The sequence below is a fragment of the Canis lupus genome, chromosome 4 (assembly GCF_003254725.2).
Source record: "Canis lupus dingo isolate Sandy chromosome 4, ASM325472v2, whole genome shotgun sequence".
NCBI lineage: Eukaryota > Metazoa > Chordata > Mammalia > Carnivora > Canidae > Canis > Canis lupus.
In genome coordinates, this window is record NC_064246.1 from 21328659 (window position 1) to 21342907 (window position 14249).

At 54.9% G+C, this 14249-nt stretch overlaps 1 protein-coding gene across 1 annotated transcript in view; it reads left to right on the forward strand.

Annotated features, from left to right (window-relative positions):
* Positions 1-14249, forward strand: part of LOC112651380 (collagen alpha-1(XIII) chain) — an 80420-nt gene that overhangs the window by 53470 nt on the left and 12701 nt on the right. The window contains exons 25-33 of the mRNA XM_025434578.3: positions 906-950; positions 1331-1483; positions 2103-2201; positions 3445-3489; positions 5867-5908; positions 6821-6847; positions 7755-7835; positions 11145-11180; positions 14045-14098. Of these exons, the coding sequence (XP_025290363.2) occupies positions 906-950; positions 1331-1483; positions 2103-2201; positions 3445-3489; positions 5867-5908; positions 6821-6847; positions 7755-7835; positions 11145-11180; positions 14045-14098 (582 nt within the window). The remainder of the gene's footprint in view (positions 1-905; positions 951-1330; positions 1484-2102; positions 2202-3444; positions 3490-5866; positions 5909-6820; positions 6848-7754; positions 7836-11144; positions 11181-14044; positions 14099-14249) is intronic.

The following is a 14249-nucleotide window of genomic DNA, read 5'->3' on the forward strand; positions in this document are numbered from 1 at the left end:
GCCTCTGATTTCTCCTCCTGCTCTGTCCTGCCCGCGTCCCAGCCGCCCCCACTCCTGCTGCCTCAGCTTTGCCATTTTTCCCTCTGCTGTCTGACTTGGGCTCCTGTCACTCACAGGCTCTTCTGAGGTGGTGGAGCTTGGGTCTAGACAAGCCGGTGCTTGTGGAGACCCCAAGCCGCCCATCAGGGAACATAGCACTTGAGCTCTTCCCTCTGGCTTCCTGTCCCTGCTCCCCTTTACACTCTGACCCACCCCAGGGATTTTCTCAGAAGGTCCTGCATGTTTGCACCTTTGTCCTCTGCTCACGAGGGCCCCTGCCCTGAAGTTCCTTTCCCCCTTCCCTACTTTTCCAAGTCCTGATATTTCAAGCCCAAGTCAAAGGCCACCTCTTCCATGAAGCCTCCGCTGATCTACCAGGCAGGACTCACTGCCCTTTCGTCTCTACTCCTCTCATAGCATCATCTTGCCTTGATGGTGTGGCTCGCTGTTTACTGGCCTCAAAGACAGAGGACAGGCCTCCTTTATCTCCCGCCCTGACCTCAAGAAGGGGATTGGGTTGATGCTACGATGCAGGAAGCTCCCTGTGGGGCAGGCAGGACAGGAGGGCAGGGGCGTGGAGGTGGACTTGGAGGCCACACCCTTCACCTGGCATACCCAGAGTCCTCAGAGCCAGCGTGTGGACTGGGAAATGTGGACTGGGAAACCAGGAGGCCCCTACTTGGATCCAGCTGCCCGCTGCACTGACCACAGGCCTTGGGCACACAGCTCTGCCTTGGGGTGCTCACCTGAAATGGAGCCAGTGCAACTACACAGCTCCTGGGTGACCCTGGCATGTAGAAAGTGTTCCAGGAGGGACAGTTATTCTTCTCTGCTCTGAGACTGACCTTCGGTCCTTCTGGCCACAGGGCGAGATCGGACTCCCAGGCCCTCCAGGACACGATGGGGAAAAGGTAAGAACAGATGCTCCCCCGAGACGAGCCTCCGAAGGTGGACCTTGACCTGGGCTGACCGGGGATGATGGGGGGAGTGGGGGCAGAAGGTTCTGGAAGAGGCCTAGATGTGAGCCTTGTGGGGAAAGGAGTGCGGAAGTGTGGGGGCAAACCCTGCAGAAGCCTGAGCCCCACCCACACTGCTGGCCCCAAAGGAGCCAGGAAGACCCGACTGGGATGGGCTGGGGGGGCTTCTCCGATTCCGAGGGAGGTGCACAGGCTCTTCACCCGGGCCAGGTGAGCACAGAAGAGCCATGTCCTTTGGACCTCCCATTCTTTCATGCTCTCTCTCTCTTTCCTCCATTGGTGTATACAGTAAGTGTTGCTAATGTTTTCTAAAGGGACCTCGAGGCAAACCAGGAGACATGGGCCCCCCCGGCCCCCAAGGCCCCCCAGGAAAGTCTGGACCGGCAGGAATGAAGGGAGAAGACGGACACACAGGGAGCCCAGGAGAGAAGGGGGAGAAAGGGGAGACGGGACAGGCAGGCGCACCGGTGAGTGCCAGGGTGGGCTGTCCAGGACTCCACCCTGGGGTGCATGCACGCTTGCGCGGGGCACCCCCAGCATGGCTTCTGCGGGGTGCTTGCTGCAGCTTGAGCTAGAAGCCTGGAGCCTGGAGCTGGGGGCAGGAGACTCACCCGGGTTTCCCTCAAGCCCCTTGCTTTATGGAGGCCAATTGCCCTCCTCAAGAGAACTGGGCCTGCTCTGTCATCTCCTGTGTCCTTCGGAAAGTCACTGGGCCTTGCAGGACCTCTGTTTTCTCATCTCTAAGATGTGGGTGGTAATGCCCTCCCTGGATACTTCACTGGCTTGTTGGGAAGGAGATGAGGTCATAGGTGTAAAACTGCCTCTTTAGAAAGTATGCAAAAGCCCTACACCCAGGAGAGGCTGCATGTACAAAAAAAGGCGGGGAGACCTTACCCAGTCCAACAAGGCTGCTGACTTGACCTGGGAGTCTTCTCTGGACTTCAGTGGCATGTCATCTGTGAAATGGGCACCATCCTAGACACCCGCCCTTGGACGAAGGGAGCCACGTGTGCATGCCACAGTTGGTCACAGATGCTCAAATGATGACCTCGCTCTTGACTAACAGAGATCTTTGTCGATCTGTAGGGTCTAGACGGCCCAACTGGGGAGAAAGGAGAACCAGGTGGCCAAGGGAGACCCGGAGCAACAGGATTGCCCGGCCCTATCGGGCTCCCGGGATTTACAGTAAGGCGGGAAGGCGGGGTATCAAGGTTGTCAGCAGGCCCCTGTGAATGAGGGCACACAAGCAAGGGTGCCCTCACGGTGGTCACCAGCCTAGCGGATGCCTGGCACTGCAACGAGGCTGCACTAACCCCCCCGGCATGCCTGACCTCTTGGGGGGAGGGTCCTCTTGATGAACAGCCAGTCTGTGAGGAGCACTGGAGTGTGAATCTTGGCCTCAGAATCCTCCTCTTAGAATAATAAAGAACCTCAGAGTCAACCAGTCCCACCTCTGACCCAGTGCAGGAGTCCCTCAGGAGCCACTAACGGGGGCTGCCCCATGCAGCCCGGACAGACTGGCAGCTCCCGGCCTCCTGATGTGTCCCCTCCAAGGAGGAGCAGCTCCAGGCTGGAGGACGTGCTCCTGGATGTGTTGTGGAAGCTTCCTCGTCCACCTCCCACCGCTGGCCCTCGCCCTGTTCCCAGAGCCATAGTCATTTCTGTAGCTACATAACAAATGGCAAATTCAGCAGCTTAAAATGATGTGCACATGTGATCTCACCATTTCTGAGGGTCGGGGGTCCAGGCTCAGTCGGCATCACGGGGTCCTCTGCCTGGGGGCTCGTGAGGCTGCAGGCAGGCTGTTGACTCACCTGGATCGTCTTCCAAACTCACTGCTGTTGGCGTGACTTAGTGCCTGGCCATAGCAGGACGGCGTCCCTCGGCTCCTAGGGGCTGCCCACGGTTCCTTGCCAAAGGGCTCTTCCCCAAGTTAGGCAGGTCACATGCTTGTCCAAAGCCAAGGCCGGCAGGAGCCTCTGAGTGCCTGCTGCCAACACAGGGCCGTGTGTGTGTGTGTGTGTGTGTGTGTGTGTGTGTTACGTAACCTTAACACATGCATGTTGTAATTTGTAATATAAGCTTGTAACAATCACAAGAGTGACCTCCCATCACCTCTGCCATGTGCCATATTCTACTGGGTAGAAACAGGTCACAGGTCACCCTAGGGTCTGTGCAGCGCGGGCTCCATACACAATATCAGCCTCTCCTCCCACAGGCTGGGCCCACAGGTTCCTAAAGACTGACCTTGGGTCCCTTGTCCAGTCTTCATACTGCAGGCTGACTGCCCCCTCAGCCTCCCAGGTGGTCCCTGACCACATCTCGGCCCAGTGGAGTCCCTGTCTGGTCTGCCACAGCTGTGAGGGGGTCCCTGTGCCCAGCCTTCCCTGAGCGCCGGCATCCACAGCCTGGTGTTTTGTGCCCACAGGGAGAGAAAGGAGAGCCCGGGGAGAAGGGTGAGCCAGGACTGGAGGTAGGTGCCCGTTCGGCCTTCTGTGTCATGGGGGAGGGAGTTGACAGGGACCTCATCAGCCCACAGTCCCTCGGGACATGCAGCACTTCTGTGTTCTAGAAGGAAACTCATGGTTGCCTGATGTGGGGAGCGAGCAAGAAGCTGAGCGCAGTAGCTCGGCCTCAGAGCCCCAGTTCACGGTCTCCCCACTGGTGTTCACAGAGCACCCACCACGTTTCGTTCCCGGTGCTAGAAGGAAAATAAACAGAAGCACCTCTGTGCAGCGAACAGCCCCCAGCAGCGAGCACCAGAGTAGTTAGCGGCTCGAGAAGCTGGGTGGGCATCCTAGAAGATGGGCCCTTTGAGCGGGATCTGGAAGCCTTTGTAGGAGTTTGCCTAGAAGCTCCAGAAGTAGGCTTTCCAGAGAGACACATTATACCCTGGAGGTGCAGTGGTGAAGAGAAGAGGAGAGACGCTGGGGAGAGAGGTACTCGGGACGGAGGCCAGGTTCTCATAAGGTCAGAGGGCATCGGGGTATGTGTCGGCTCAGGGAAAGAGCCAAGAAAGCAAAAGAGCTCAGCAGCATGTGAGGGAGAGGATGTCTGGTGGGAGGGCCTGTGCCACCCAGACAGAGCCAAGGGAGGGCCCGCCAAGCCTTCTCAGCCCCCCAGAGAGGTCTCCAGGCCCCTGTCGCCTTCGGTGCCACCAGGGCCCATCCGCTCTGGGGGAAGTGATGAGACGGCATGTATGTTCCTGAGTTAGAGACGGGTGGCCTCCTGATGAAATGCTCCAAGATTCAGGAAAACCACTACACACAGCAATGTTCCCTCCAGAAGTATTTAAAGTAAAAATTGGAAACAGCCTACGTTTCTAACAAGAAGGAAATGATTCAATAACTTATGGTAATAATACTAATGGTATAATAGTCCCCATGTTTGGGAGCGTTCCTTGTGCCAAGCGCCGCTCCGAGCCCTGGCCCGGGAGGAACTCATTTCATGCCGCTCAGTCGACACGGAAAGGAGGCTTGTGGGGAACATACAAAAAAAAATTAGAAAACCGGTTTCGGGTTAAATGAAAAACAGCAGAGAAACAAATTATATATATATAATCATCATTAAGTATGGACATACATTCAAGTACATTTTATGCGTCCAAAAAGAGTGGAAGGAAACAAAGCAAAATATTAGGAGTAATCACATACTTATTCTTTTCATTCTTTCAGCTCCCTTTAATTTATAAAAATTTTTAATGGGTCTGTTATTTAATTTTTTTATTTCCAAAATTATCATACAGTAAAATTGACTTTTTTTGGGGGGAGTGTGTATAGTTCTGTGGATTTTATTTAATACATTCATAGGTTTGCGTAGCTACCACCACAATTAGGATTCATGAATCACTTATTTATAATAAGAGGGGAGAAAGTAGTAAACTTAAAAAAAAAAAAAAAAAGAATATAGAGTTTCCAAGAGATGGAGCTGAGGAGTCCACGGATTCTAGAGGTACCGGGTCAACCTGGTGCAGGGGCTCCTCTTTGTTGGCCTTGCAGAGGGGTCGCCATCCTGGCCACATTCCGTGGGATTCTAACCTGGGAAGGCGAGAAGAGCCCCAAAGTTGAGATGGGGTGACCAGCTCAGGCATCCCTCCTGCCTCTTGGGTGGCTGAGTGTAAGCAGATGGATGCCCACCCTCACCAGAAACAGAATCTGCAATGAACACCATCCTCCAGAAAGGGGAAGACCCCCTGAGTCCCTCTGCCTTCCCCGTCCTGCGTGAATCTGTTCCACTTCACTCTGCCTTTAAGGGAAGCAGAGACCAAGCAGTCTTGTCACAAACCTGAGGGGACTTGAGGGATAGTCTTCAAAAGCTGCCCAGCCTCCCCGCCTCTTCCACATAGCCAATCTCTGCTCCTGTGAGCCAAAGGTCTCAAGTTCAAACGCCTCCAAGGGCCAGGCCTGTAACAAATGAACACAAAGTTCCAGGTCAAAGACGATAGGGAGTGGTGGGGACTGGGGTAATCTGAAGATCTCGTGTCCCACCTGGAGGGGAAAGCTTTTATTCAGCTCCAGGCAATTACTGCCATGCATGAACAAGAGCCTCGGGCTGCCAGGTTTTTCTTCTTTCTTTTTTTTTTTTTTTTTCCAAGAAAATCTGGAAGTCTGGACATTTTGACAGCATTTCCTGGCAATGTTTGGGGTTTCTTTTTCTTTCAACATTGTGTGGAGTAATGAGTTGCTATGAGTTTCTGCCCTGTTCTCAGCCTCCTTTCGGGAGACCACATGCTGGGCAGTTCTGTCCCCCTCTGGCTTTGCTGTCCCCACCTGGACCCGGGGCCATGTCAGAAGGGGAGCCCTCTTGGAGTGTACCAGCGGGTAGGCTAATCATCTCCCTTTGGATTCTAGGTTCCTGGGCCTCCAGGGCCAGAGGGGCCCCCCGGACCCCAGGTAAGTTTGGAGGGCTTGTCAGCATTTCAGTCCACTGTGACTGGGTCCCTAACATCCCCTGCCCCTGGTGGTCACTGGGGTTGATCTCAGCGCAGGTCACTGTCACCTCCTCCTCCCAGGGTGGGATCTCTTACGCACAAACCCCTCCCTACTCCTTTTCCCTCCCGTGTGAAACAGGCACCACCTCAGTGACACCAAGGAGCCTGGGCATTGCCAGCTTTCATGGAAACAGTTGACTGGCACAGCAGCCCTGGGGTCTGGTCCCATTGCCCTGCAGGAGTCCCTCTGCCACTAAGCTTTGTCCTTTGCCATCAGATGTCTGCTCTCCCCCTTCCTCCTTCCTACTCATCAGCTAGCCAAAAGATCTGGATTAAGATGGAAAGTGCTTTAAAACCAGCCCCAGTGGATTGGCCTTTCCAGGTTACAGGCGATAAGATGAAACCTTTATAGGGCTCCCATGCATGCTGCTAAACCAATAGGTGCTGGTCCTTCCTCTGTGGGATTCCCAGAACTCATGGCACTGTGTCAACTATTGTCTTTGGCAGAACAGGAGTTAATAATGATGGTAGCCAGCATTTACCAAGACTTATCACGTATCAGACACTGCTCCAAGAACTTTGCATATAGTAATTTAATCAACTTTTGCTGTGTTCCTTCTGAAGCTTCCCTTCCTGAGACTCTAGGTCAGCCGTGGGGGTCACAGAGAGACTCTCTGTCAGTCCCTGGCTGGGGAGGCCTGGCTCAGACCCCACCCCAGGGAGCCCCCAGCACAAACACTCTTAGCACTCCCTCCACCTTCCCTGGGCAGGGACCCCAGGCCCTTGCTCTTTTGTGGTCCAACCTGCAGACAAGGTGTTTTTGACTTAACTAGAAATGCAGTTCTGAGGTGCTGTGTTTTGATTCCAAATGCAGGGGCTCCAAGGTGTTCCTGGACCAAAGGTAAGAAGAGGTCCTGGGACAGGTGCTGGGGTGGGGGGAAGGGCGGTGTCAATGAGGACCAAAAAGAAAGTCCTTCAGAGACAGGTACTCCAGGCCCCTTCCCTACATGGAATCATGTGACACGCTGGCCACTGGTTACACCCAGGAGATAATGAAGCCCTGCAGTGCTCTTAACACCCATCACTGATACTGGGCAGGCTTCAGATTTAGAATTTCCCCCATCCATTAATCCACCCTATGAGTAACAGGTTGGATTCTTAGCAAATGATGAAATCCTTTTCCAAGTACCCTGCCCCAGTCCTCTCACTCACCCTGAAGTATAAGATGGGACACAGAGAGGATGTAGTGTGGGCCCCCTCCCCAGGTCCAAGCCCTCTGGTCTCTGGCAGGAGGGGGGGATGTCTCCCAATCTCCCCCTTCAAAACCATTTCAACTGGGTAAGAAGGGCTGAGGGCTGATGGCATATAGGCCTGTACCTCCCGCTCCAGTATTCTTCAGGGGACTGTTGGGCACTTTTTGTCCCAATTAGCTCGGGACCCCCCCTGCTGGCATTTCAGGCACCTGCCAGCCAGTCTCTGCAGGCCCGTTTTCCAGCTCTGCAAATGCCTGAGCCTGACCTGGAACCGCCCTGTGGGTTTGTCTCCGCTCCACCCATCCCCTTTTCCTCTGGGGACCTCACAGTAACTATGGCGATACTGAGAACTCTAACAGAGGAAGAAACTGGCTAGGAATTCCAGGATTTGTGGACCAGCCTGCCATCCATGGGCCAGCCACCTCCCCCCACCCCTCCTTCATCCTCTACCTGCCCCTGTCTCCCCAACCCATCCTCAACTCCAGGACCCCAGAACGCAAGAACAAGTGGTCTGAGACATGCCTTTCTGTGATCTTCCCCCTCCCTTTCCTTCAGGGGGAAGCAGGACTTGATGGAGCAAAAGGAGAGAAGGGTGCCCAGGGAGAGAAAGGAGATCGGGGGCCACTGGGATTACCCGTAAGTATCTCAGAGCCAGCAAACCTCGGAGGAGCCCAGCTGGGTGGTCACGAGGAGGCTAGGGTAGGGTGCAGGACCCTGGGAGAAGGCTGCTGCCAAACTGGAGATTCTAAAGTTCTGAGCATTCCAGAACTCCGTGCAGTTTGCCTTCCCACCTGGGCAAGAACATAGGCTCTAATTCCCTTACCAAGGGCTTCCTCTGGGCCAAGTCCTGGCCTGGGTGTGGGGAGGATGCAGAGCTAAATCTAAATCAGACAGGGCCCCCTGCAAGGAGCACCCAGCTGGAGAGCCACACGTGGCTGAGAACAGCCTTAGGCCCTACATGTGCCTGATTCAGAGGCAGTAAAATCTGCCCTTATGGGAGCCAACCTTGGAAGACCTGGGAGCAATGAGAGGATCAAATGTTCTCCATCTCCCTCCTATTTTCCCACTGAGACCCAGCAGAGCCCCTGATCTCTGCTCCTAAGCACTGGCCACAGCAGAAAAGCTTGCATAAAGGCAGGTTCTCTGGTCCCAGCAGGCTAAGGCCACTCAGATCTCTCATCTCAGCCAGCCCTGAGATCAGACCCCAGGTCAGGGCGAGGGCCTGCTCAGGAGGCATCTACATTTCCAGATGTGGGGCCTGGCCTGGGCGAATCTTTTGCCCCAAGCTCCAGTGGGCTCACGGCCTCATCACTGCCTCGCCTGTGTCCAGGTGAGTGCCCTCTAACACCACCCTGGAGCCCTGGGCTTCATCCTCCTTCACACCCTGGTGGGGCTGGCACTCTGTGGTTTGGCATTCAAGAGCTGGAAGGGACATTAGTAATCCATCTACTCATTTTACTGATGGGCCCAGAGAAGAAAGAGTCACTTGAGGTCACACATGAAGTCAGTGGTTAGGCCATGCCAGAGGCCGCTCCTTCGCTAAGACCACAGCCTTGCAAAGGGGCTCATTCCAGCCATGAGGGCTTCCTCTGTCCTGGGCGCAAGGCCAGTTCCCACCCTGGGAAGCCATAAAGAGCAGGAGAACAAAGAGAAGCCCAATTACCCCAGCTTGGCAGAGCTTGAAGGTCTGGTTAATATAATCACAGCAACCAAACAGCAAGAGCAAAAGGTATGATTACACCCTCATTAGTGCATCAAATGTAGGACATTTAAGGAGCTGATGTGCCTTACAGACTATAGAAAACTGATGACTTTAGCAGACATTTTCCCGTGTCTCAAGCTGTATCCAGCATGTTTAAGTCCTCCTTACTAGAAAAGGGCCTTCCTGCCCCGACTCAACCACGAGTCTCTCCTTGTCCACCTTCATGGCCCCAGTGCCCTAGAGAACACCAGAGAATTTAGTCAGGGGGTCGAGATGCAAATGGCACAGAGACCAACCAGGTTATATAAAACAAAGAAAGTGCCAGAGGAAAGACCAAGTGCCCGGTCTATCTTTAATGTGTCAACATTCAAGTAGGGACATGGGTACAGAGAAATTCTTTTGCTAGCTTAAGAAAACCACACAGCAAGCATATCTATCAATGGCAATGAACGAGGACCTGAGAGACAAGAGAGAGTAGTGAGGACTATGGCACACTGGAGATCATGTGTCCCTTCTTGAGGAGAGCAGTCCCTCTCCCTCTCGGCAGATGGTTGTCTCTGAGGAATGAGGGCCCAGTATTTCTGGATAGTCTCATTTTTCCAAGGAAGCTGGACAATCTGGAAATTTATGCAATATCTCCCCATTTTCTAATGTTAGATCAAAATTACTTGCAACCCGTAGACCATGCAAGATACGTCAGTGGCCCACATATGGCCTGGAAACTGCCAGTCTGTGCCCTCTGCTCCAGATCCCTCAAGATAACTCGCCATTGTTACTGCATAGACAAAGGTTGTGGATATTTAGTTAAAGTTCTGATTTTCAGCTTCACCCCAATACTTTATGTCATATAGTAACAGCCTGTTTTTCCAGGCTATACTATGGAGTCCCTCCTGTTTGCCCTATGGGAGCAGTTCTCAGTGCTGACTGCACATTGGAGTTGCCTGGAGCTTTTCAAACACGCCATTACCCTGGCCTCACTCATGGAGACTCTGGTTGAATTGGGGTGGGGTAGGGCCCAAGCATCTCTATTATTTTACGTGTCCCCCAGGAAATTCTGATGTCGCCGTGGGGTTGAGAACCACAGCTCTCTAGGCCATGAGTCAAGATCATCCCAGAACTTTGTGATTCTAAAACGGAGAAGGAAGGCCCTGTAGGATCCTACTACCCATTACTTTATTCCCTACCCTTCCTTGCTCGGGGGCATTCCCCCACCTTTAAAATCCTGAGGCCTAGGCTCATTTCTGAGGCTCAGCTGGAAGCAGTTCTTAAGAACTCAATCCTTACTGGGCTAGAGTGTCTCCACTGCCTTCCCTCTGGTTTGATACATTGGAATCACTAGATAAATTTCCCTCTGGTTCCCCTAGGTGGGCCCTGGGGGCAGCTTCCCAGCCCAGCATTAGAGCAAGAGCACCTATCCCCACCTCATATATCACTGGACCCTGCATAGCAAGTGGGTCTTAATAGCATCCTACCTGCCAGCCAGTTTATTCCAGAGCATACACGGCCTTAGACCTCTGTCCCCATCAGCAGCCCCCAAAGCCTTTTTCTATAAAAGGGCCCTTGTCTGGGAGAACAGGAATGAATTGAGTTTGTGCTGAGCTTTGCAAACCACACAGTGCCAGAGAAAGGTCAGGCATCGTGAGTACGAACACCCGAGGGCCTACCCCACCACCGCCACCACCACCCCGCTGGAGCAGAAGCGGGCCAGCGTCTATCCACGTTCCCAGGCCAGGTCCCGTACCCCAGTACCTTGGTTCTCCGGCCTGGCCGGGTCTCAACGGTAGTGCCAGAGAGGCTGGGAAGACAACCCACCTTCCACGGAGGCTAGTCCCTCGGCAGTGAGACTGGTCCTGGGAAGGATGCACCCCCTCTGGTTCCAGACACCTTTCCGTGACCTCTCTTTCGTGTGTCCCCGGAGCTCTGCGACCCCCTGGGAGAAGGATTCCTGAGAGGGGCTACCAGGAGGGAGGGGGCGGGGCACAGAGGATCAGAAGGGCCGTCTGCACTGCTCTCCACCGGCCTGCTCGCCGCTGGCCACACTGCACTCAGTGTCCGTTTTTGTTGGTTTCCGTGTGAATACCATCACCTGTCCTCCCAAGCTTATTTCTCCCGTTTTGTTTGATGACCAGCATTTGTGTCTGTCCGGAGCCACTGCTTCACTCACCTCTTCCCTCCCCGGTCCCTTTCTCTCCCTCCCGTTCCTCCCCTTCCCTTCTCTTGGTCAAACTGTTCCCTTTGTCCAGGGAGCTTCAGGTTTGGACGGCAGGCCTGGGCCACCGGTGAGTGTCACATCTCTGTTACCCTTCAGCGCCCTCCCTCCATCCCCCACCCCCCGGCCTGTGACCCTTCTCGTCTGTCCTTGTCCCGCTGTGGCCTCGTTTTCCCAGTGAGTCATGCCTCATCCCAGCACCAGCACCAGAAAGGTACCGTCTATGCTCAGGTCAGAAGTGCTCATCCAGGCCTCTTGGCCAAAGATGGATGGCCTTCATCTGAATTCCCCTGGCCATCGTATGAACCCAGGGGCCTCAAATCTGAATCTCCTGACTGCTGGCCATGGGGTGGAAGGCTGCTCCAGCAGCACAGACTCTGTTCCCAACAGAAGGTGGAGTGGGGCCTGGGAGTTCAACCGCAGGGGTTGGGACCATGACTCATGCCCACCAAACACGACAGTGTCTGTATGTGCCCGTCATGCTGTGTCGTCTTCATGCTGTGAGCTCTGTCCATCTCCTGTCTGCCCACAAGGGCTTCCTAGTCCTGTGTAGCCCCCTCTGGTGTGTATGGGGGTGAGAGCGGGTGTAGCATCTAGGATCACACGGGACAGGCCCAGCTCAGGGTTCTGTGGGCATGTTACAGCCACCTCCTGTGGTGCCATGGCCGCCCTGCCACTCAACAGGAGTTCATACAGAACAAAGGAGGAAGGGTCCCCTCTTCCTCCATTCTTTCTGATTCCAGAAAACAGGCATCACCTACTCATGACTAGAAGGCATCTGGCCCTTCTTGTGACAAACAACTAAAGCATCAGAAAGAGAGTGTCTCCTCTCCTCTCCACCTTCCAGGCCCCTCCCAGAGTGCCCCATGAGGTCTTTAGAGAAGTGGCATTCCCACTGGGTCTAGGGATCACTGACCATCAGGGGCCAGGAGGCTGAACTCCCCTGCCCACGAGCCATAACCAGAGCTGTGTATGTGCCCAGACCCTTGCAGCCAGGGAGTCCCAGCTCGGCCCTTGCAGGATGTTTTTGAGTCTACAGATGCATGATCTGCCTAGAAGACCAGGTTCTACTGAACTGGCTGGAATGACATTCGGTGGGGAAGATAAATTTGCAGGGTTTCATTTGTGGAAGGGAGGTCGTGCCCTTGGGGTACGGGGAGATGTCAAAGCACAAGGCCAGCAGGCCTTCCCTGGGCCCTGGGGGTGGACCTCACCACTGAAGCCAGCGGGAGCCTAGAGCTTTCAGAGTGGGAAGACCAAGAGCAACCCCACTCAGAGTCTCACTCTATTGCAGGTGCCCTCCTAAAGCAGAGGAGAGGACGTGGCTCCCCCAAGACCCCATCCTTTCCCGCGTCCCCCCCACCAACTCGCGTGTGTGGAGGCCACACCGTAGATCTCCCATTCGGAGACTAGACCTCTTTTCTGGGAATTATTATGGCTTTGCTCCTCCTCAACCCCTCCCTTAGCACCCTCCCCACACCTAGTGTGCCTTCCCCAGGTGGCCAGTCAGGGCGAGGGGGATGACCTGTGGCTGGAATCAGGGAAACCAAAACTATCTTCTCCACTACATGCTCCATTCTTACTGGACAGAGGGGAGCAGTGCAAATTCATAGAATTTGCCCCCCTTAGGACCTCAGCTTTTATTTTTCTCATTGACTCAATATCACATCCTTAAAGGGAAAGTTTTACAGGAAGAATAACCCTGCCCTGCCAATACTAACTTTTGTTGGTGCCAAATGTGTGATGTGCGTTCATCCATTTTAACCAGGCAGCGGCCTCGAAAGCACTCATGTCATCATCCCCATTTTACAGGGGGGGAAATGAACCCTCAGAGAGCCAAGAAGCTTCTCCAATATCTCAGTGTTGATTGGCCTTCAAGGCTTGACTTGAAGCTGGCCAGTGACTCTGGAGTTCTCAGCCATGGCCTTGATCAAGCCTCTTTCATTTTTGACAGGCTCTTGTCACTCATGCCCATAGTCTTCCCTCGTAGCTGCAAAGGGGGCATGGAGGATGTCTTATTGCTTTTTTTCCCTTGTAAAGTAAATCAGCACTTCCCCACTTGCTCGTGCCCCAGAGCAGCACCAGGGACTGCCCATGACCCAGCCCCACATCCCCAGGTCCTCGTCTGTGCAGAAAATGTAGCCACTGAAGCAGAGCAGTGGAAGCTCTGAAACATAGACACTATCTAGTCCAGGGGGAAATCGGGAATCTGGGGGAGGTGAAGGTGGGGGAAGGTGTTTATGGTGTCATAGCAAGCCTGGGCTTTGGCCCCAAGGCTCCAGCTACCCTGACTCCCCCAGAGCCCTGAGTCAGGAGCCAGTAGGACACAGGAGCCTCCAGGCCAGTGCCAGCGGACCCCCAAAGCTCAGTCGGCCACTGTCCAGGCCAGCCTGCCCCATAGGGCCGGGGAGTGGGACTGGAGGCTGAAGGGACCGCAGTGGGGTGGGGGGTGGGACCACAGGGGGAGCGGCGGCTGGCTGACCCCCTGTGCCTGCCTCTGTGTGTGTGCATCTGCATCGGTCTCTGTGGCATGAAGGCCCCCCTCTCCCCGCTGCATGTGAAGCTGCAACAGCAAACAGGTGCCAGCCCCTGCCCCCACCCCGGGATGGCATCCACCCCTCCCAAGCGCTTCAGGGAGCCAACGAAGCAGCAGTTCTCCTACCGTTTTCAGCCTTGGCAAGCTTGGTTGTGAAGCAAAAGGGTTTCCCTCCTCAAATCTGGCTCTGAGGCAGGGGGAGGCCTCTCCGCCCGAGGCCCCCACCCCAAACAGGAACTCACCCCAGTCCAATGACTGCCCTGAACGAGCCTGGCCTCGCCAACCCTGAAAATGGGCCTCTGGACCTTGCTCATCTGCAGCGCCGGGCGGGGCTCCGGGGCTCCCCACCCCAGTTCCGGCAGCAGGCCCCTCACCTCTGCTTTCTTTCACCTCCCCAGGGTACTCCAGGACCAATCGGAGTTCCAGGCCCAGCAGGACCAAAGGGCGAGAGGGTGAGTGCTCGGTCACCAAGGAGCCTGCACACCCGGAGCAGGGCCGGGGCCCCGGCCCAGCCGAAGGCCCTCAGCCCCAACCCGTTCCCCCTAAATAAGCCAGTGCCCCATCCGTGTCCTCTCCTGTTGACCCTCACAGCAGCCTGGGGGG